This window comes from Pinus tabuliformis, chromosome J (assembly GCF_031772625.1).
Source record: "Pinus tabuliformis cultivar Carrire ecotype Pingquan chromosome J, CPIR1, whole genome shotgun sequence".
In the NCBI taxonomy this organism is placed as follows: domain Eukaryota; kingdom Viridiplantae; phylum Streptophyta; class Pinopsida; order Pinales; family Pinaceae; genus Pinus; species Pinus tabuliformis.
This window is the reverse complement of record NC_142295.1, coordinates 1,171,521,139-1,171,545,947: the sequence shown is the minus strand read 5'-3', so window position 1 is coordinate 1,171,545,947 and position 24,809 is coordinate 1,171,521,139. Positions and strand designations below refer to the sequence as shown.

General features: G+C 35.7%; 1 protein-coding gene across 3 annotated transcripts; it reads right to left on the bottom strand.

The window, feature by feature from the left end:
- Positions 1 to 17,804: 17,804 nt before the first annotated feature.
- Positions 17,805 to 20,352, bottom strand: LOC149231252 (auxin-induced protein 5NG4-like). Of its 3 annotated transcripts, none has more exons than XM_089376249.1 (4): positions 20,121 to 20,352; positions 19,572 to 19,676; positions 18,548 to 18,699; positions 17,805 to 18,459 (listed from the first exon to the last, which is right to left on the bottom strand). In XM_089376249.1, exons 2-4 carry the CDS (start codon positions 19,590 to 19,592, stop codon positions 18,192 to 18,194), a joined length of 441 nt encoding a protein of 146 aa, XP_089232375.1. In that variant the 5' UTR covers positions 19,593 to 19,676; positions 20,121 to 20,352; the 3' UTR covers positions 17,805 to 18,191. The 3 variants fall into 3 exon arrangements, with proteins under 3 accessions (XP_089232375.1, XP_089232372.1, XP_089232374.1); XM_089376246.1 differs by having other exon boundaries at positions 20,140 to 20,352; XM_089376248.1 differs by lacking the exon at positions 20,121 to 20,352 and adding an exon at positions 19,793 to 19,953.
- Between the last annotated feature and the right edge of the window lie 4,457 nt (positions 20,353 to 24,809).

Below are 24,809 nucleotides of genomic sequence, written 5' to 3'. Positions count from 1 at the left end.
GAAAGTTTTCCGAAGGGAGTTCCATACAGAGCAAAGCAACCTCTTGAGATAGTGCATACAAACTTTTGTGGACCTATGAGGACACAATCGATTGGTGGAAGTTTCTACTTCCTCACTTTCATTGATGATTACAACAGAAAGACTTGGGTTTACATTTTGAAGCAGAAGTCTTAAACTTTTGCAAAGTTCAAAGAATTCAAAGCCTTAGCAGAGAACCAAAGTGATCGAAAGATCAAGGTATTGAGGTCAGATCATGGTGGAGAATATGACTCAAAGGAATTCCATGATTACTGCAAACAACATGGGATCAACAGACAATTTACAACCAAGTACACACCGCAGCAGAATGGTGTAGTAGAGAGAAAGAACAGGACAATTATGAACATGGCAAGAAGCACGTTGAAAGGCAGAAACTTGTCTAATGAGTATTGGGCAAAAGCAGTTACATGTGCTATTTATGTGATCAACAGATCTCCTACAAAGAGTGTGATGAACAGAGTACCAGAAAAAGCATGGTCAGGTATGTATTATAGTGTATCTCATCTCAGAGTATTTGGATGTGTAGCTTATGCACATGTGCCTAAGGAGCGAAGAGGCAAATTGGATGATAAAAGTGAAAAATGCATATTCGTTGGTTATAGTGAGCAATCAAAAGCTTACAAATTGTATAACCCTATCACAAAGAAGACCCTAATGAGCAGAGATGTTGTGTTCAAGGAACAAGAGTCATGGAATGGAACTGTAGACACAATAGTTGATGCACAAGTGCCACTGATGGAAGAAGATGATGTAGCATAAAAGGAGCAGCAAGAATCACGGTTGAAGACATGAAATAGAGACACACCAACAAGGACTCCAAGATTTTCAGAGTAGCATGGATCCTCAAGCAGATCAACAGATCAAGATTCTCCCAGGGATCAAACAGGTGATGAATCAAGCAATGGTAAGAGGAAGATGAGAAGTTTGAAAGATATTTTTGATGATTTGAATGTTAGTTCAAATTTTGCATTATTGTCATTCCAACCTTCTTCTTTTGAAGAAGAAATCAAAGATGAAAATTGGGTGCAAGCCATGGATGAAGAAATTGAAGCTATTGAAAAGAATGATACATGGGATTTGGTTGATTTACCAAAGGGAAAAAATCTCTTTGGTGTGAAGTGGGTGTACAAGAGAAAGTTGAATGAGAAAGGTGAAATTAACAGATTTAAAGCAAGACTTGTAGCAAAAGGATTCTTGCAGCAACCAGGAATAGACTTTGGAGAAACGATTACTCCGGTATCCAGATTGGATATTGTAAGAGCAGTTCTAGCCACAGGAGCTCAGAACAAGTGGAAAGTATATCAGATGGATGTGAAATCAGCCTTCTTGAATGGAATTCTAGAAGAAGAAATTTATGTTCAGCAGCCTCTAAGATATGAAGTTGGAAGTAATGAAGATAAAGTTTACAGGTTGGAGAAAGCGCTCTATGGACTGAAGAAAGCGCCTATAGCTTGGTATAGCAGAATTGACAGTTACATGATCAAGAATGGATTTTGCAGAAGAAACATTGAGCCTACCTTGTACACAAAGTTAAATGAGCATGGACAGATTTTGATTGTTTGCTTATATGTTAATTACATGATTTTTACAGGTGATTTTGACATAGATGAATTTAAAGTAGCCATGATGAAAGAATTTGAGATGACAGATCTTGGTCTCATGAAATATTTTCTTGGCATAGAAGTTGAACAAACTGAAAAAGGAGTTTTTATTTGTCAAAATAAATTTTCCAAAGATTTGTTGAAAAGATTCAGGATGGAAAATTGCAAACCTGTCCCTACACCAGTTGCAACAGGTTCAAAGTTAAGCAAGGATGACGAAGGATCAGATGTTAATCCAACTTTATTCAAAAGATTGGTTGGTAGCCTCATGTATCTCACAGCTACAAGACCGGATATCATGCAAGGAGTGAGTTTTATTTCCAGATTTATGGAGACTCCAAAAGACACACATTGCAGTGCAGGAAGACGAATTCTGAGATACATAGCAGGAACTAGAGATTGTGGGATAATGTATGCAAGCACAGAAAAGAAAGATTTTATTGGATACACAGATAATGATTTTGCAGGCAGTTTGGATGATAGGAAGAGCACTTCTGGTTTTGTGTTCCACCTTGGTTCAGGTGTGATTTCACGGGCATCTAAGAAGCAGCCCATTGTGACACTTTCATCAGCAGAAGCAGAATATGTAGCAGCAACATCAGCAACATGTCAAGCAGTGTGGTTAAGGAGAGTACTTGACGGACTCAAGCAGAAACAACAAGGATCAACAACAATATATTTTGACAACACCTCAGCGATTGCACTATCCAAGAATAGTGTGTTTGATCAGAAGAGCAGGCATAATGATACTAGGTATTAGTTTATTAGAGAACTTGTGAGCAATGGAAAAGTTCAGTTGAAGCCTTGTAAATCTAGTGATCAATTGGCTGATATATTTACTAAGTCATTAGCAGAAGATGTGTTTGAGTTTCATAGAAGAAACTTGGGTGTTGTAAGCCTAGCTGAGACATAGATCAACATGCATTTTTGAGTTGTCATGAGTTATCTTTTAGTTTAACAGTCATAATTAAGGGGGAGTGTTAAAATAAGATAATTAATCCTACATGAGGAGTTAGCTAAAATAGAGAGTTAATTAACTCAGTGATTGCATGATTGAGTGTTTGAGTGTCGAGTTAAGTGATAGACGAATTTGAGTGTGAGATTGCATGTAGTTGCATGTCACGATATTTTAGGCAGTTAGCTAGTTGGAAAAGTTTTAAATTACCTTCACCTGGTTCATTGTAATCATTATATTTTGTGTGATCAATAGAAGAGCAACAACTCATGTTTTATGTGTGAATTGTGTTTTTTGTCTCCTCTGCCTTTCCAGCAATGCGACCAACAGAGCCCAAGAAGCACCATTCTTCCCGCATACATAGTAGAATGATGTAGTCTTGAAAGTAGGGGCAAGGGATGGTTTGGTACTTCCAACCATCACATATTTATATCCTCATCTCCAGAAACCCGCAAACAAACCCCATGCCCATTCTAGTGGCAATTAAACGTATGAGGTTCTATAGAATCTTCATTGAGTTAGTGCCAAGGGAAGCATACTCTGCATGTCTGACCGACATTACTAACGAGTGGGAGGGGAGTTTTAAGCCATATCCCCAATCATTGTTCCTTCAACTACCACCCCATCGAGGATTTATGAGCAAAATTTTAAAAATTCTTAAAAATTAATAAAAGATAATTTTACTTTTAATTATTATTATTATTAATTATACAATAAATTTATATGTAACTGAAACATAGATATACAAAAAAAATGTTAGAATATTTTTTATCATGAAATTTGTTGTTAGAATATTATTAATTATCAATACTAAATATTTTAAAAATCATAATTCCTTTTATATGAATTTTTTTATAGATTATTTTAATTAATTAATTTAATTAAGAAATAATTACTTGAAAGATAAATCAAATTTTTTTATTTATAAATATTATTGAGAATATGGTAAAATATTTCATAGATTAGAATCCTTACCATTTATCTAATAATTATCTGTAACTAAATTAACATTGTGCAAGTCCTATTCCAAAATAGATAGGTCTATCAGCATAATTATGAGAGATATAAGTTTTGTAAATTCATCTTATTTTATGTTAGTAAATAACTTTTAAAATTCTCATGTGTGTTTCATAATCTTTTGATATATATATATATATATATATACCATCCTAATGGAAAAAATAATTTCAAGCAATGTCGTTAAAATATTGTAAGGATGTAATATTTGTTGATATTCAAATATTTTACTAAACAATGATATTAGGATCTTTTATTTACATTCTATAGTGATTTTTTTTTAATTAATATAAACATTTTTGGCTTAAAATAATCAACATTCATAGATTTTGGTGAATAGAGTAGGAGATGAGATATGAATGTTGAGACATTACATTGTTGTTACAATGTTGCTACCAATAGTACACTAGTGTGGTGATTCCACCATTATTGAAACAATTCCATGACTCTACCACTGTTATAACAATGCTTTGATTCTACTACTGCTGTTACAATGTTGCAACTTTAAATGTTGCGAGTGTTATGGTCCACCATTGCTATGGAAGCATTGTAGCTCCACCATTACTATTAGAGGTGATTATACCCTATTCAATAGCATTGTGATCCATGTTCTTGTGATAGTGCTACAACCTTTCCATTGCTGCAACTATACTATGATTTTTCCATCACTATTATAATGTTGTTACTTCACCTTTGTTGCAATAGTGTTATGACTTTGTCATTATTGTTATAGTGTTGGAACTCCATTTTGGTATTACAATGCTGCCATTTTCTCTTGCATCTCTATTGCAACACAGTAAGTCATTCCATGCTACTATTGCACATATAATGAGGCTCTGTGGTAAATCAATGGACCAACTATGCAAGGAAATGATAATTTCTTTAGGAATAAGTGAGGAACTTTATCCATTGCAAAATTTTAGTTTCAAAATAACCTTTTGAGAGTAAAACATAGATAGGGTGAGGAAATAATCACTAGATTTAGAAAGGATGAGGATGTTGAACCACTATGACTATTCAATTTCCCAACCAAGTTTTAAGGAATGTAAGAAAGAAGAGAAAAGGGGGGAGAGTTGGAAGAGAAAGGGAGATGGAATTATGAAGCTAGAAAGGAATGGGGAAACAAAGGAAAGATGAACAAATAGGTGCATTTGTGATGAAACATGTAGTGCGTATGTAGAGAAATAGCTTAGAGTATGAATGCACACATATTGTTGGATAGATCAATTTGTATATAAGTGATAAGTGAAAAAAATCATGTTGTTGCTTCTATTTTTGTTTCATGTAATTTATGAGATCCTCATTATATTTGTTAGCCATTAAATTTTGTTGATGTTAGCATACAAACATTTACTCCCTTTGTGGGTAGAGTTAGGTTTCCTGTAGTAGTTGCATACCAAATTTTATGGTCACTGGTGATAGGTCATACTACATCTTGTTTAAGACCTTGAGATTGATTTCATGTTAGTGCTTTTGTAGTGCATGGTTGTGGAACTGAGAGGGGTTTTCAGCACAATTGTTGAACGGAAAGTTATGCAAAACCAGGCTTGGACAAGGCCTATCAATATTATTCATGTTCAAGGTCACTAGAAAACTAGTAGGAATGCCACCACATAGAGGAATATCACAACAAGGTGCACGGAGCCAAGAATTGGAGGAATTGAGGAGAAGAATAGAAGATCTAGAAAATAGAAATCTTGGGGATGCTAAGGCGAACTTAGTGTCAAAAGATGAGATTGAAGAGGAGATAAATGCTAGGTAAGTATACCCAAAAACACATTTGATATCCTTTCTGAAGGATAGAGGTAGCGCATAGGTAGAAGTTTCATGATACAATGGTAGTTTAAAGGACTCGACCCTCATTGATTGGATAAAAAGATCGAAAGATACTTTGAGTAAGAACATGTTAAAGGCCCAAATAGCATTTGATATTCGATAATAAAGTTAATAAGGGATGGTATACTTTGGTGGGAAAATGGTGATCAACATCAAGAAGAAGCTCTTACCTATTAATTACCAACAACATAATTTATGTAAACAAATTCAAAACTTAATGAAACAAAAGATGATTATGTGGAAGAACACGGAGGGATTTTTTTAAACTGTCATTTAAATTATCGATTAATGAACCAGAATATCAAAAAGGTACCAGATATGTGTCTCTGCTATTTAAACAATTGGGAAGTGAAGACTGGTTTTTTCACCTTTGTCATGAAGATGAACCACATTAATTGGTTCCAAAAGTCTACCAAAATTCAATGACTAAAGATAATCTTTTTATTAACATAGATCACAAATATCTAAAACTTAATATTTATTTAAATAAAAAATATCAAAATCACAAAAATATAACATCTAACATGAGACGAATCTGTTAAAATATCAAATTCAAGACGACATAACACATACAAATACTTAGAGGAAGCGTATCATGCTTCGCGGATAAAATAATTATATGGCTGCGCTAGCCATTATATATATATATATATATATATATATATTAATTTTAAATTTTTTTAATGCCGACAATCATATTATCCTTATCAATTGTCTACATTTGATTAATGTTCATGATGTATCTATTGGTCAATTCAGAATCTATAACGACGCCCAAGATCATTGGCTTACGCCTGGTGGGCCTGTGTTTAAGCCACTTCTTCTCCGATTGGTGAGGGCTGCCCATTTGTTAGAGCATGTGAAATTATTAACTTAGAAAAGCCTGAGCTAGTAGTGGGTGAATGTCAGGTTTGCTAGTGTGTTAAAAGTACCTCTGTATTCTTTAATTCCAGTTCAAGAAAATAAGAATGGCAAAATTTCCAAACAGAAGCCCAAAAGTATAGTTTTATATTCTATCACACATGCCTGTATAGAGAATCCCAAAGAAAAATGTCAAATTATATTGACAGTTTCTCTTACAAATCATATTGGCAGTTTCTCTGTCAAATGGAAGACTGAAGATACATAGACTTCTATCTTGGAATTAATATTCGACGAATATATCTTGGAATTTATAAACGTGTATATTTTATAAATGTACTTATAAGCAAAAATCATTCCACCTAATTGGGGAATTCTATGCAAAGGTTATCGTAAAGTCAATTGTATGAATTGATAGTAGTTTGAATTGATAGTTGCGAATTATATGTATCTCCAAAATAACTTTTATAATATTGAAAGTGAGATCTATTTTACTATATCATAGTCTTTTATGTTATTTTCCTTCTATTGTGGGATATATTAGGTAAAGAATCTCATTTATTTGGAATCGGGAATTTCAACAGTAGTGGTTCTAGTAATGGTTCCTTTAACCGTTATCCACAAATTACTTTAGCCATAAATCTAATCACAAGGTTCAATAACGGTTATTTACAAACTAATTTAGAACCCATCTTAGCAACACCCTTTCAGTGTCTGTAGATCTTGGTTTAGCAACACCCCCTTTTAATTTCTCTCGTTTATAGATGTATGGAAAAATGATACCACCTCTCTCATTCGTATTTATAGGGCTGGTTAAGGACATTTATCATGATTTTAAGTCTTTATATGGCTTGTTAAGGACATATATTCTCAAAGTAAGTAAGCAATAAATAAAGGTAAATACAAGGTCAAGTCTTATTTCCACATAGGTTCAAGTTTATAGCTAATTCAACTTTACATTTGTATTTAAGTCTAGAGACAAACTCAGTTTTTACATCCACCAAACCCTCTTTAAATTTTGTATCATCTTAAGTGTGATTCTCAAGTTTTATATACATTATGCAAATAATATTTACAATGTACAACATTCGTCTTTTATGAAATATATTAAACTTGAAACTTTAGTTGATTTACAATATCCAAAATTTCAAAATAAGCATGGGTGTGCCTCTAGCAATATATCTTATAGTTTCTAAGTTGTTTCTTCAATACCAAGGTGTTCCCGTTGCACCATTAATTATTTTATAGCCCAATTCCATCTCCTAGTTTGCTCTTCAATTGCACCTTTATTGTCTTATAGCCCAATTTTAAGACATCATTACCTTCTTATCTAAATTTCTTAGTAGTTATAGATTAAAATATTCTTTTAATTTCACTTAAATCAAATCCCAATCAATAACCTGCTTAGGATTTTGAACATAGTTTTAGTAGAGATGCATGAAATTATTTATGAGATTTTGTTCACATAAACAAATTGACCATATATGCAATAAGCCCTACCCTATTTAGGATTCCATTTTGAAAAGATCAAAATACTTAGTTTATATCTTAATGCATTTTCCCTAATTTTGAAATTTCAATGTATTTTACCTTTATATGTATAACTCTTTTATCTGTCCCATGTAAGCTTTAAGTTTTACTTAATAAAGTTATTTATTATTCTACTATCCTTGAATAATTTTGATCCATACATCACTCTATCTCTAATTATTTGAATCTTTAAACTAGTCAAATATCTCTTTCAATTTTCTTTTCCTATATTTTTATAATTATTTCGTATATATCACATCTCTAAACCTAAACTTTAAACTTTCAATCATCTCATTGTTTGGTTTCTACCAATTCTAAAGACTCATTTAGCTCCTTGTTCCCATTTGATTCTACCTCTTTATTTTTCAAATTAATTTTTAATTCTTTAAATTTAATTTTTAATGCTTTAAAGTTATTCTTCATGGTCAAAAGAATCTTGTATTTCCTTGATATTTATTCTTCAATGATTTAATGAAGCTCATGTCGCTCATGTCTCTGTAGTACAAAAGTTTCTCAATTTCCTACGGGTAGAGTATTCCTTCTCCCTTTGAGTGATCAGCTTGTTTCTTAAGGTTGGTTGCTTCAAAGATTTTATGCTTAATTAGTTTAATAATTTTTTACTTTTAATTTTAACATCTCCCATCCGATAGCCAAATAAAGTGATGGTTCCGAGACCAATTCAACTTTCATGTACAGATTGCAGATGCATTCACTGAAGAGCCAAATCTCCTCGTCAATTCCTATGGTACATCGATTGTTTCTTTAAATAAGGATTTTAAAATGTATAAAAAATAAATATTTTTTTATAAATAGGGTAGAAAATGAATTAAATTAAATTAATTATTATGATATTTCCTTAAAATAAAATTATTTTGTATGATACAAATTTATTTTAGGAAAAAAATTATTTTATTGTTTAAACTATTTTATTTTTTTGAATTCAATATAGTTTTATTATTATGTATTTATTTAACTTATTATTATGTATTCATTTAATTTAGTTAATGCAATGTATTATTAAATTAGTATAAATTATTGATGAAATATTTATGATTTTATTGTTTTTTATTTAAAATAAACAAAATATATTATTAAAATTTATGATAAAAATAATTTTTAAATAAAATTTTTATTATTTTTATTTAGACAAAAATAATGCAATTATGAATTATTTTGTTATTTTAATTATAATTTTCATTAATATAAAATTGTATGTCTTTATTACTTTTCAATTTATTTTAATTATATTAAAACTAAGTTAATCTGTTACTCTATAATCTTTATTCACGTGTGAAAACTAATTCATGAATTTTAAAATTCAATAATTAAACTAAACTACAGAAATGCGAACTCCCTTGTTATATTTTTGAATTGTTATAATTTTTTTTATAGAAATATATTATATATTATAAAATATTTTAATTTAATTGCCAGTGTCGCACCCATCATTTGTATGAATTTTACCAACAGTAAATACAAAAATTAACTTTAACATTAGCGAAACTAATTATCGAACTAATGTTTTACAGAGTCCAAAATTGGTGCAACTATAATAAAATATTAAACTAGCATTTGCACCAAATGTTGCAAAGGAAACGCCGTAAGGCATAAATTGAGGAGCAATGGCAACATAGGAATAGGAAAATCTAAATAAGATGCAGAAATGTGCATAAATTGAGGAGCAATAGTGACATAGGAATATGCAAATCTAAATAAGATGCAGAAATGTGCATAAATTGAAGAGCAATGGCGACATAGGGATAGGCAAATCTAAAAAAGATGCAGAAATGTAACAATCAACATCTGGGGACATTTGTCCCCACGTCGCACCTCCTTTAATAAAAGCTCTGTCACGATGGTGCACATGCAAGCCTATACAACTTGTACCAAATTTCAATTCAGGATTGCAGTGACAACAAAGAGCCACCTAGAAAAATTCTTTGTTTTTGTTTGAGTTAAAACTGTTTTCATGGCGTACACCCAGTTTGGATACCAGCTGTCCAGAAGAGCACGTTTCATTGTATTTTCCTTCATTTCCGGTATAACCAGAATCACCACTGGAATACACATGGAAAAACAATTCAATCTCTATCAACGCCATTAAATGCAATACACATATTAGATATAGGTGCAGAGTCTCTATCATCTCATGTTGGCAGAAGCAGTAAAAATGATTTCAATTATTGAGAAGTAAATCAGTCATCTAATCCAATCTAGCACAAAATTAACACTCATGGCATCCATCAACATCATGGATTGGTTAAATTTGCAGGTATGGATCCTCCCATATTTTGCTATTTCAGTCATCTAATCCAATCTAGCACAAAATTAGCACTCATGGCATCCATCAACATCATGGATTGGTTAAATTTGCAGGTATGGATCCTCCCATATTTTGCTATTTCTTGCTATTTCATGACCCTTCACAGTTTAAAAAATTGATATTTTATGGACGTTGTAATATTAGCAGCCAATCAAATTTGAAATGAATTAATACAATCAAACAGAATATGTAGCCCACATTCTGTCCAAATACGATTTGCAGGTTCTGGATTCATAAACCAAAGAAATTTGCAGGTCCAAAGGAGGCTCTTTGAAAATGCTTCGATTGACTTTGTAAGAACGTTGATATTCATTTGTTATTGTATTAAAAATGGCTGATTCGAGCATGTGAATCCTCACTTTGGGGGTCATCATGTCTCTTACATATGCAAATGGAAACTGATCCCGAGGATCGAAGATTTCTAATTCATTGAATAGCAGGCAAGAAAATAGCTTTATTGGAAGGGTGTGCTTTCTCAATATCAGTGCAGTATCAGCCACATCTATGATGCGAACAACAACACACAAAATCAAAAAATCAGTTACAGAGAGAACCAACCTCAAAACAAATCTCAGATGCTATCACACTAAAACTTCACCATAATTGAGCAAAGTTGAGTTCTCATACCACTGCTGTAGGAAGCTTTTCAGAGCTCCAAGGTTGCAAGCCATTGGCACAGTAATTGTCCATTTGATATCTCACAGCTACTTTGCTCCCCCACTTTCTCCATATGACTATAAAAATGGCTTCCTCCATGGTATGAGTATCACAGGGAAACGATAAAGAATACCAAATATAAACAATTACCTAGGAAAAGAAATAAAGGCCTTGTGTGTTGGGGGAACTGAAGGAGAATTGTCAATATGTCAGCTACAGAATATATCCATCCCATGTTATTAATTTATATTTGCACACAACTTAGAAACTAATTAGAAGCATATGTTAACAATAACATAGACAAACTTTAATGTACATTTTGCTGAATTTAACAATAGTATTGGCTTATTAGATTCTGTTTGGAACAACTTAGCAAATGAAACTGAAAATTTTGGGAGTTTTATATGCCATTTATGCTTTTTGTTTACCTTTGTTCTGCTTGTGCATTGCAAGTATTAGATCAAACTCTTTAAAGTATGTAGGTGATATAGAAGTTATCTCTATTCCACGTTTCTTGGCTGCATTCTTCATCTTGGGATCTGCAGGATCGCCCTTCAAATAATTTCAACATATTAATACGTGATACCTATTTATTGCAGTATAATACAAAAAAAATTAAAATACCAATTCAATTAGCCTTGACCCATGATACGCTGGAACCTACTTCATTGTAGTCAATAGTTGCAGCAGAGTCAATTTTGAATGCTAATGTCAATCCCCTTTTCTGCACAGCATCACGAAATACAGCCTCTGCAGTGAGACTCCGACAAATGTTGCCTTCCAAGAACAAGAATAAAAAGAGATTATTTTCCTGGAGAGATTAGCAAATATTTTTTCAACTACTTAAGATATCTAAACTTGCAATGCTTTTATCATCCCCAATTGCAACAATAAGAGCCGATAACAAATCATTATCCTTGACAAATCAGATAATAATTTTTCCACAGCTAATAATCATTATCCTTCTTGACATTGATATGCATCATAGCCCTGAAAAAGAAATCATGAGCATTGAGATATCAACGGTAACTGGTTACTAGAATTTCTGTTTTGTAAAGGAATGAAGTAATGCATCTAGAATTTCTGCTTTTAAAGGACTGAAGTAATGCATAACTCTACATGAAATATTTAGTTACCATGAATTGGTAATTATTCTACAAAGTTTTTATGAAGAAGTTTATAGTGGATACTATCTCATGTGATTGTTCTTTTTGTTCCATTTTCTACTGGCAAGTTGAACTCATGATTAAATATTAAAAAATGTGTATGACTCCGACAAATGTTGCCTTCCAAGAACAAGAATAAAAAGGGATTATTTTCCTGGAGAGATTAGCAAATATTTTTTCAACTACTTAAGATATCTAAACTTGCAATGCTTTTATCATCCCCAATTGCAACAATAAGAGCCGATAACAAATCATTATCCTTGAAAAATCAGATAATAATTTTTCCACAGCTAATAATCATTATCCTTCTTGACATTGATATGCATCACGGCCCTGAAAAAGAAATCATGAGCATTGAGATATCAACGGTAACTAGTTACTAGAATTTCTGCTTTGTAAAGGAATGAAGTAATGCATCTAGAATTTCTGCTTTTAAAGGACTGAAGTAATGCATAACTCTACATGAAATATTTAGTTACCATGAATTGGTAATTATTCTACAAAGTTTTTATGAAGAAGTTTATAGTGGATACTATCTCATGTGATTGTTCTTTTTGTTCCGTTTTCTACTGGCAAGTTGAAATCATGATTAAATATTAAAAAATGTGTATCATTATAAACTCAACAACTTATGTAAACATGAAGCAGGCTCACGTATTTAAATAAAACTGAAATGCATCACTCAGCACTAAAAACAGAAAGATGGAAACCAAATCCTTAGCCATGGATTCCACTAAAATGTTTCAGCTAGATTTAATGACTAAAGACACAATCATTGAGTGCAGAGAGCATAATGAGCCACACTCCTTGGTGACCAGCTCTGTTTTGAGTCTTTGACATGAAACTGACAACCAGAAACACACAAAAATAATCTAGAAAATACATACTATGGAGAGACCTTATGGAAGCAGTAAATTGACCATTGAACTCAGAAAGTTCAGGCAATTGGAAGTAGCAAACAAAGTGATCATGTCAAGAGTCAGACCCTTGTTTCAATGGCCCTCCGCACACGACAGCCTTTGATTTGATTTCTTCCTTAGAAGCAGAAGGCTTATTTGATAAAGGATAAGCCCTAGTCCATTAAGATTGATCATCAAAGCATCTACTTTCAGGGGTTGTATGATGGGGAAAATAGTTGAGACAAAGCCAAGGCCTTTCTGAGGTGAGATTTCCCTTCCCCTCTCTTCCACATCCAAGGCTGGGCCTTGATGTAATGCTCCAAGTTACGAGAAATAACTAGAAAAATACTAAACACATCAAATATAGAAAGGCAGTGTGGCTCAAAAGTATAATAATGATGAGACACATCTACATCTCTTTAGAAATAGGAAAATATGTCTTAATAACCAAAATATTGAAAAATCATACACAACTGTGTGAGAATGGCTATAATAATCTCTTGTATATAGTAATTAGGCCCTCCTTATTCATGAGGACCTAGTTCCCCATTAATGTACCATTTCTTTATCTTGTGTCATCATGGCAAAGTTGTACCCTAACTAACAACCTCAGCTGCCCCGCAGCTTCCACCCAATAAAGAGTTGGCATTTAGCCCCTAGACTCCATGCTAATTTCTCTAGCAATTTTACTCAGATCAGATCTGGTTTTATCGTAAAAAATGCCAGGATTTTGTCAACAGTTGGTCCTTAAACAGCAATGAAAATAAATATTTAAGGCCATTAAAAATATATTATCGTAGAGTTATTGTCGGTATGACTATTACTTACCTTGATGGGACTTTGAGAATCTGAAAACGTGTAGAGAACCGCAAACTGAAAGCTCTTGGATAAACCAAAAATATGTCATAGATGGAATGGCAATGGGCATGATAAGCAGCGTGCCTATTGTGGCAATCAAAGCTATTCTACCTATGAGTTCCAAAATAAATCTAAGCATTGTTGTTTGATAAAGCTAACACCACTAATAGTCCCTGGGCAGCTCAATTGGCGGTGGATTTCCTATAAAGTCTTATGTAAAGTTTGTGGTCCAAAATCCTTAATTAACTTTGTGGACAGTGTGTGGGAGCCTGCATAAATTCACCTAAAAGTTATAGTGGTAGTAGTCACAATTGACTCCATGTCATGCGAATTCAAACCTGTACTCGGCTTAGTTGCTAATTCCTTTATATATATATATATATATATATAGATATATATATATATATATATATATATATATATATATATATATATATATATAAAAGCAGCTGCTAAAACACTCTGATGATGTATCAAGGATCTAACAATGATAGGACAAGGGATAGCCATGCGGGTCTCTGCGTTGCAGAAGAACTTCAATATAATTTAGACAACGAGGCACATAAGAATAATGCACAGCCTTTAGTGTCTATGTCTTTTTGTATTTTTGACAATTGGTTGTCTGTAACTAGCTTAACGGGTTGTAAAGTTGTTCAGTGATATCCACTAATTCTGTAAGCTTCACAATAGCAAGGTAAGGATGACAAAATCCCCTTGCGGGCACCTTAAGCTAGTTTGAAACTCGTCAGAGAGATGGTTGTCCAATTATGGACAAACGATGATAAATATGTAGCCTATCGTAGTAATATCATTTTGTACAAAAGTAGCCAAATGAGCTATCTTAATTTTATTACGGTTGCACAACGTTGGTTGTTACCCTGCATTAGACCAGTTTAGCCTAATTGGTGGATTACATATATTTCTGTAGTAACCATGTACTAAATCTCATTGGATGTTCAGGAAAACTGAACATCCTAAGTTTTAATAATCCTTAAATTAGAGGTATATATTGCAGTGATTTTTTTCATGTTTGAGCTACACAGCTTTCAGCTCAAACTTAACTCTTTGATTATCAGGCACCCACCCTGCCTTGAGAGGTCACACCCATAGCATTAATAGCCTAAGGGGATATTGATTCACTAGTGAGGTTGGCGAAGTGTTAAGCTGTCCCCCAAGCTTTCTCACTGTTGGCTACCCGATCCATATGGCACCAAGGAATGAGGCTAGGTGCAGATCTCAAAGGATTTTAACAGAATAGTTATCCCTTAGACCCGGCACCTCAGTCGGAGGATGCAGCCCTCACATCATGTTTCTTCTTGAAACGCTCAAAAGGGTAGAAGAAAATTTCTATGTCCTAACCGGACGTTCGCTGGTATTCAGGCATTACTAAAATTTGCTCTCTGCAATCATTGGGTGCATTGTATGACTGTAAAAATCTCCAGTGCCAGTTTATTATGATTTGTTCTAATAGAAACATAGATGAGAAATTGGGTCTGGGTTTTTAATAATATAGAAGCTACAAAGAACCTAGCTCCTTTAGTTGAATTGAATAGAACTACAAAAATTTAGTTAGCTCAAGTCAGGCATGATACAGAGAATTATGCTTGGTTTCAGGCTTTGGATCTTTAGTGTACAATATACTATAAGCTTCTACAATTGGATGGTTGACAATAATGGTAGATGTTATGGAATCATCATTTCGAACAATGACCGATACCGAACTCACTCGTTGAATCATTGGATGGATGGTACTCACCAAGGCAAACAAAGAGAACTCCAAAAGGCTTGAAGGTTGCAGATGAATCAGACGCCATGGACCTCAATGCTTCTCTTCGTCCTCCTCGTGCTCCTCTTCGTCCTCCTGGTCTCCTGCAAGTTCGGATTAAACCTCCAAACTTTTGGCCTGAAATGAGATGATAAGTTGTGCTAAAAATGGGTGAATGTCATACATTTGTTTTATAACTATAAATTCTACTTCATCATTACAGAACCCACCCTTCAAATATTGGCATTTGCTCGTTGGAATATAGAGACATTCATGGAGTCGCAAGAGCACAGCCAAAAGCCTCATGTCGCAATCTTCCCTGGGTTTGGGTCGGGCCATCACATCCCACTCCTTGAGCTTGCAAAGTCGCTGACTGTGTACCATGGCTTTTCTGTCACCTTCTTCACCGCCATATGGATGGACGGCTCTCCTCACCACATCCTACCATCTTCGTCAAGGGACATGATCCGCTTCATAGAGCTCCCTGATGTTCAGATCGAAGGGGATCATGCCCAGATGAACATTTTTGTATGCATGCCATTACTATTGGAGAAAGCTAAAATATTAGTGCAAGATGCTCTCACATCCTTTTCGTTTACTGTCTGCGCTTTCATAATCGATTTTTTCGGTACACCCATGTTGGATTTCGCCTCAAATGAACATGGAGAAAACTCAGGTGAACAACATGCCGAATTGAGTGGTAACTGCCTAATTAACGCAAGGTGGAAGCGACTTGGCTGTAGATAATCTCTCTGTTGCAATTCGGAATGGCTATAATTGGCTACAAACTGCCATTGCATTACCTCCACGCTTTTTCTTTGCTTTTGTCAAACACTAATAATTGTAACCCTTGCACTATCAGAGTTTTATAGAGTTTAACAGTTGCAATTGCAAAAGAGGTGAAAAAGGACAACAACTCTGAAATTAGACATACAGAGAAAAAAATATCTGTTTCTGGAGATACAGGTAAAGAATTCCAGGAGGAAAAATTAACTGTTTCTGGAGATACAGGTAAAGAATTCCCGGAGGATTTGTTGAGTGAAATTTTTTCACGCTTACCTTTTCTGAGCATAAACAGGTTAAGGATTGTTTGTAAACGCTGGAATTATCTGCTCTCCAACCAAAACCAGGTATTCTGTGCCCCTGTTTTTTTAATAAAACGTGAATGCTACAATGGTGGGAGGGCTGCAGAGCTGTGGTGTGCGGAAAGAAATTCAGTTTTGTTCAAACTTCCGATGGAGTTTCAACCATTTCGTTTCAAGAACTTTAATCTTTTGCCTGAGATTCCTTCCAGTGATAATATCTTGGGTATGGCTGTTAAATCTGGGGTTTGCTGTGTTTGTGTCAGTGAAATCTTATGCTGTTACCATAATTGCACGGAGCATAATCTCTATATATGTAATCCTGCTATTGGGAATATGAAAAAACTTCCAAGGCCTTCACCTTGGATCTCTCGCCGCAGATTACTGTCCTCTCTCATCCATCCACAGACGGTTTCCTTTTTCATTGCGGTTATTCAACGATCGAAAGCATCTTAACCACCACCAAAAACATAGAAAATGAATACTTAAAGAACCTTTAAAGGCAAACTCTACACAAATAATTAATAATAACAATTAAGCGTAAATGATTAATAACTCCAACCCAGGATCTTGAGGAAACGACAAATATGAATGTGCTTTTAAACTAATCAATGTTAATAGGGTCTTAAAAAATGGTATTTTATTAGCTTTAATGAGGAAACCTGTAATTTAATTTATGTGGAATTTGAAGTCAAGGCTTTACTGTGCCAGTTTAACATAAACGAAGACAGTGTGAGTAAATATATATTGTGTGTGGGCAGCTTTAATGCTTCTTGAGGCTGGGGCTGCATGTCTGTTGGATCTATATACCTTCATTAATGGGTTACCAGATATGTTATCATTTGGATCTATATACCTGCATTAATGGGTTACCAGATGTGTTATCATTTATATTATATAAATTAGTGTATTTGTGCATTTCTGGTTACTCTGCAATGCTTAACTGAACAGATTGTCTTATCAGGAAAATCTCTGAAATATTTTAACTGTCATTACTTCTCTTATCCCAAAAAATGGATTTATTGATAAAATCATTTTAAGGAAACCTCTACCAAACTAAAAATTATTCTGCAATGCTTTACTGCAAAAACTAGTAATCCCTTTCACTGATCACGCAATTGTCCAATTGGATGTGGTGAATAACAAACGCATTAGCGCTTGCTTTCTCACTGTGAAAGACAAATACAGAAAGACAGTGATATAGAAAACCAGTAGTCGGTGAACATAACACTCGTAGTATCGTAGTATATAAGTGTGCTGCTAGCAGCATGGTGGTCAATCAAAAACTTTTGTAACCCTATCATAAGATTAGGGTATATTACTGCCTCGTTTGAAAACAAAGGAAACAGAAATCTACACTTACTATATATTACAAGAAGGGAAACAAAATCTTACTTTCAGTGGATATGGTTATAACAGGCACACAGGCAGAAACCAATTATTAATATAAGCTCTTAAGCACATGTTTGGTGGCTTAAGATGGATACATACATCTGTAGATGTTTGCATGGATATTTTGCTAGACCATGAAAATTCATTAGTACTGTTTGCAGTGATACAAGCTGTTGTATTGTTGTGATGGGTTAGAGGGTTTGATGGCTTTTATGGCTGTGGCTCGTCTGAAGGAGAAGGGATATTAACAGTTTTGTAACTGGTGTCAAGGAGAAGAGGCTGGGTTAGGGACGAGGACGTATTAGGCTTGATGCCATTGCTGTTGTTGATGATCAAAGTTGCACTCTGATCCATATTGTCAGGTTGGTTCTCAGGCACCATGGACGATTTGGCCTGCAATAGTCCCAATCTCTTTTCTTCACTTTTGCCCCACAGTACAAGGTAGAGACCGATGATAATCAGAATTGCTCCAAATATCCTGCCATGGATGCAAAATTCACGTTATCCAATGAAACTAAAAATGATGAAACATGGCATATATTTAAAGAAATGTATAAGGAATATACCCTCCCAGATAGAATTGTTCCCCAAGAATGATAGATGCCATAATTGCAACAGCAATAGTTTGTACAGGTTGGTAGACTGCAACAAACACAGGCCCTCCTCTGTCAATGCACCATATCTGAACTGAAAAGGCAATACCAGAAGCAACGAATCCCTGCATCATCATAACAAATCTATGGTTAGAAAATGCTCTTGTGGCCTGTACCTAATAAAGTAAAATAATTCATCAGAACGAAACAAGGTACTATATAGCTGGGTCTTGGGTATATCAGGAGGTTATTGATAAAAATATAAATCTGTAAATATTAAGCACAATATAGTAATTATTGGTTTACTGTTTTGTCATCTCGTCCATTGCATATTATTTTATTCTTATTTAATGGACAAGATGTAAAGGACTGAACCAATCGTTAGCTTATTGTAGGGTGCTTAATATTTGCCACATAAACATCAATATTTATTATCAAATTTCTGATTGTTGTAACACTTATATTTCTATTTGGTTTATCAAATTTCTGATTGTTGTAACACTTATATTTCTATTTGGTTTTGTATTGGATTAAAAAAGTTAATTAATTGGAAAAATGGAAACTGTGAATCAATATCCAGTCTTACTCTCTTCAAGTATAAAATCTCGCCAACAACACCATCCTAAATAATTTAGAATGAATATCGTGCACGAGGGTTTTATGCCAGTAATCTGTGTTTCCCAGCATTTAAGGGAGAAGCCTGACATTTCATACAAATGCAAACATACCAAGGTGCAAACATATTGAGTTTTCTGAGAAGCGTGGCCGCGTGGTACTGGTAAGTGCCATGGCATTGTCGGCCTTGGATTATGAGGGTGTGTTGAGGGTTTCCAAATCTTTAAAATGACATCCGTTAGACCAGCGGAATTAAAAATTTACATCCAATAAAATCTAATATACAAAATTTATATAGATTCAGATTCATTTATTCCCTTTTTTATCATTATTATCCGATCAAAGTGGAAAAATATGTCTGCGAAAGAAAATGTATACATACCTGTAACATGAGACGATCCATTTTTATTCTCTACAAGTTCTTCACCGCTCCTTTTTCTTCTGCAGGCTGGCAGATAAGCCTTGACCAACCAACACAATAACGGACCTACGTTCCATAATTTAACAGTAGAATTCAAAAAAGAATTCAATGACATTTGCAAATTATATCAAATTGTGAGATCAGGGATAAAAACACTAAAAAAATTGTGAATATAATACTACCATCATGCCCTGCCTCCACCGTTATTGTTTCTCTCTGGGTTCACAGACACAGGGTTCATGTACATAGAAATGAGACAAATGACATATTGAATACATCAATGACTGAACAATACCCACAAAAACAAACAAACATGCATACATACAAACACAGACTCGCAACACCAATATAAAACACAAAACAAAACCACTAACCACCAATGTAAAACACAAAACAAAACCACCAACCACCAATGGGCGCTCTGCTCCACAACACAAAAATTCCTAACAAAAACAATCAGAGAACACAGAATAAATAACAGAAGAGCATAAACCACTGTCTCAAACAAACCTGATGGAATTAACTTTACCGTGTTCTATATACAGAAGCCAACCGGTTCCTCTTCCGTTGGATGAAATCTGAAGCCGGGAGATCCATTAAAAACTCTGCCCGCAAAACCCTAACTGGGGATAAACGCTCATCAAGCTCCAAGCGCCTGGAGTGGGATGCCCAGAGACGCTCCAAGCGCCTGGAGTGGGATGGCCAGAGACGCTGCCTGCTCAGCGAAATTCAGCGAGATTTGAAGGGACAAAAAAAACTGTCCAGAAAAAATATAAGAAACTAACCTAAATTACATCCAACGATATGGAATGTTTCCATCGTCTAACATCGGATCTAATGGCTCAAACAATGACAGGTGACAATTGGGAGAGTTGATTTCAAAGGGGAACGCCTTACGGCGTAAGAACGCCTTACGGCGTAATTAAAACTCGCCATATTTTATAAACCTGAGAAACGCATCGTTGAGGGGAATCTGAAGTGTACGCATTATAAAAAGCAGCTAGGATCACAAGACGGGACATTCAATAATTACTGCAGCAAGAGTTCATTCATGAAATTAATGATGTCACTCACAAGCTATCTCGCGCTGGACCGGAGGTTTCAAGCTTTCGGTAATTCAGGAGCTTTTCTCCTGCCATTCGTCATCTATCACTTCATGGTAGAATCCCTTAACTTAATTCACTCGCACAGAACGCCACGATCTGATACTTGACTGCCTGCCACTTATATCTATCTCATAGAGCCCCGCGATCTCATTCTGCACGTGCTGAGGCTTCTGCCTAGGCACTGTGGCGTTCCTGGAAATAAGTAGAAATAAGTAGTTTGTCAATGGGTTTAAATAAGAGGGTGGTCTATGTTTATTATTAAAATTTAGTAGATAAGTGTTTTAATGGCGGGTATATATAGCTTCTATTCATTTAATGCCTATTAACAGCCTATATACTCTATTAAACTTTAGCAAATCAATTTTTCAATGAAAGGCATGTACAGTTTTTACTCATTTAATTCTTATTACAATACTATTTTTTTTTAGCAAATCAATTATTCAATGAAAGGCATATACAGTTTCTACTCATTTAATGCTTATTAACATACTATATACCCTATGGCATTAGCATTCTCAAAAATGAAACCCTCGACGAAGCCAGAGGTTTAGTCTTCCGACAGCTTCCAAGCTTAATCATAGGCCTGGAAAATAAATTAATGGCCCTGCAATACAAACCCCCAGTTCAATCAAACGTCAAACCCCCAGTTCAATCTCTCAATAGCCCTTGTGACATAGAGGCTAAGATAAAGTTGTCTGTGAACGTCTGATCCTAGTAAGATAAGAATATTCGGGGCTCCTGAAATGTGCTCGGAACCTCCTTCTTCTCCGATGAATTATGATTAGGTGTCATATCTGATCGGTGTGAGCAGCAAACTAACGGTATTCTGTAAATCAAATTCAAGCCTGATATCCAGCCGTTTTGTGAAGTGTAATTCATTTAGCCCTGTGCTTTGTTTTTTTCAGGGTTGTAAATATTCAAATTCTATACACGGCAGTATTATTTTAGTTTTCGAATTTTAAGAGTGGTAAGGGATTACGCTAGTGCAGAGCGATTAAACTAGTGCAGGTAAATGTTGATAGAGATATACTTTCATGTTTTATCATCAAGATTTTTTTGGGTAAATCTGTATTTTCTATTAATCTTTCAAAACACTTATATGGTGATAATTTGATAGATAAAAGGTTTTCTGTCTCATTCTTACTCGATTTGCTGACCAGGAGATAGTGGTAAAAACTAAAACACAACAAGAAAAAGCTAAATAACCTCATGCAAAAAGCATATTAATAAGAAAAAACGCAAAACCCAAAAACAAAGGAGCTTCGGGCATATTGTGAGGTGGTAGAGGAAGACAAAAAGTTTCATGCAAGGCGGGCTTCTATATGAGCTCCTCCAAATGTTTTTGGTGGCTAGAAATCTTTATCTAACCTTTATTAGAGAAAAACCAACTTATCCATCATATGCCATTGATTATACTATAAATCATTCCTAAAAGCTATTCCTCATAAATTATACTATAAATCATTCATGAAAGCTATGCCTCTAAACGTTCTTTCCTATCATATCATGAATCATTATCTAACCTCTACCCGAAAAAAACAAAAGAATTTATCCATCATATGCCACTAATTATGCTATAAATCATTAATCCTAGGTTAAATTGTTCCATCAAACGTTCGACCTGACGCAACTGAACTTCAGGTGAGTCAAGTGGAGAGTGTAGAGCGACTCTGCCCTAAGAGTTAGCATATTATTGGTTGACCTCCTCCCTAATATCCCGTTGTTTCACATGATGCACCACACCAAAACGTCGAGGGCCGACACCCTAACTATGAAGACCACGAGCTGCAGGGCATGCAGACGGGCGCGCTGCAGCCATGCTGGAGGGTCACGCGAAGAGTTTTGAAGGATATGCAATGGAGTATTGGACGTGGAAACTTATACTCGTGAGGGCGGTCACGAGTGCCCTGACGGATGGGCGGGCCGACGGTTAGACCGACGAGCGGGCGGGGCGGTGATACAATGAAAGGATGAGCCGATGAGTTAAGTTGTGGAGTACGACGAATGTGCAATGGAAGGGTAGGTCGGTTGGGTGCTCATATGGTGGGCGGATGAGTATAAGTAAGTAGAGGCAAGTTGGAGATGAGGCATTCAACCAACACTTGGACGCAGATCACTTGGATGATCTGAGTGAAGTGCAAAGAAGTGAAAAGGTGTAGGTCGTGCGGATGTGCCCGTACGACGGGCAAACCATTCATGGCGTTCGTGCAGAGCTGAACGATGGGCAAACCATTCAAGGTGTTCGTGCAGGGCTGAATGATGAGAAACCTGGGTAGGGCGTCTGTGCAGAGCTGAACGATAGGTGGACCGTTCACGGCGTTCATGCAGGGCTGAACGATGGGCGACTCGGGTAGGGCGTCCATGCAGGGTTGAATGGTAGGTTGATAGTTCGTGCAGGACGACATGGTGAGGGCGTCAACCGAACGAAGGGTAGTTGAACTGGAGGTCCTGAACGGGAGTTTCTGTAGGCAGTACTACGTGCGGACCACCGAACGAAGGGAGGTTGAAATTGTGGATGAGAGTTCGAGCGACTGGTGACACGGGTGTGTGTGCGCCCACCGAACGAAGGAACATTTGGGCTGAACGATAATGTCGGGCAAGATAGCACGTTGAGGGTGTTTGTTGAATGAATGGAGAGTGAGCTAGGTGAAGAAGTGCAACGAGTTGTGAACAAAGGCCACCGACGTGCGGACGTGCCGGGTAGGTGTGCATTGTGACACGGGTGGGCGCCCAAGTTGGGCAAACAGCACGACGAGTTGAATGAACGCATTTAGGGGTGAACGAAGAGTTGGGTAGAACTTGAAGCGATTGTTTAGGCAGGCTGATGAGCTGGGCAACCGAGTTTAACGAAGTTGAAAATTTGGCTAAGTGTAAATTTGGGGTTTCCTCAAACATTTAACTTGTACATGTGAATTATATATATTGATATACGGGCAGACTCACACAGGGGAGTTGCCCCTCCCTTTATACTGTGGTGCATTTCTATATGCTAATGCTGTTATGATGAGTGTTTATGGTTTCCATCATGTATAAAGGATAACTTAATACTTGGTAACAAAGAAATAAACTAAGTACGAATGTTAGGAGTAGTCTACAATTATAAGTATTGATGAAAAGAAAGTGGTCGGTAGAGGCGCACCTTGCTATAGTGCGGTTAGAAGATTACCGCCAGTGTAAGGGCGTGACAAGTGGTATCAGAGCCGATTCAGGTGGAGTGCAAGTGAAGGAAGTTGATCTCACTGACAGGTGGAGTCAAGAGTTGGTTCAATTTTGTAACGAGAGCCTGGTGAATGGTAAAAAAATCTGAAGGGTGATTTGGGTTTGCAGGAAGGTAGATGGCAAAGGTGGTAGAAGGACTTATGGCAACTGAATCTAGCCATAATCCAAGTGAAGCTTTTCGATACAAAGTGTTGGAATAGATGAGTAAATGGAGTTCTGAATGGGCTTTGATGAAGGCCGAGAACATGATTCGAAGATCCAAAAAGAACTTGAAGAATTCAAGGGCCAATACGAGGATGTTGCAGATATGACAACAACAGATGATGAACTTGCGATTGATCAAGTTGGGCTAGGATCATGCAGTTTGTAGACATGGGTGGATGAGGATACTCACATGGAAGAGCCTCATGATGATGATGTGAGTAATATTGATACTTGTGTTTCAATTGAGCGTTTGGTAGATGAACCGTATACAGGGAAGAGCAAAATCAGTTTGTCGATGCAAGGGGGGATCTTACCATGGATGTCTACGATGAGACGTTGTATGGAGAAGTAAGGACCATTGACTGTTGCAGGATTTGTTGGGGTTGTTTGTGACCTTATGGTAGAAGGTACAAAGGCCCATGACAAGGGAGGAACATGATGATCATTGTAGAGGAATGGGTCATTCTTTAGCCACATGGAGAATTGGCTAAGTGCCCGACATGACTCATGGACAGATTGGAGTAGGGCACACACTTGAGTATGGTGATACTTGGGTGGACTTCTCATGGCCGAGATGAAGAGCATGTCTTGGTGAAACCTTTAGTGGGGGAGCCATGGTGGAAGAGACTCATATGTGACGATGATATTGTTGGGTGACGAAGTTCACTAG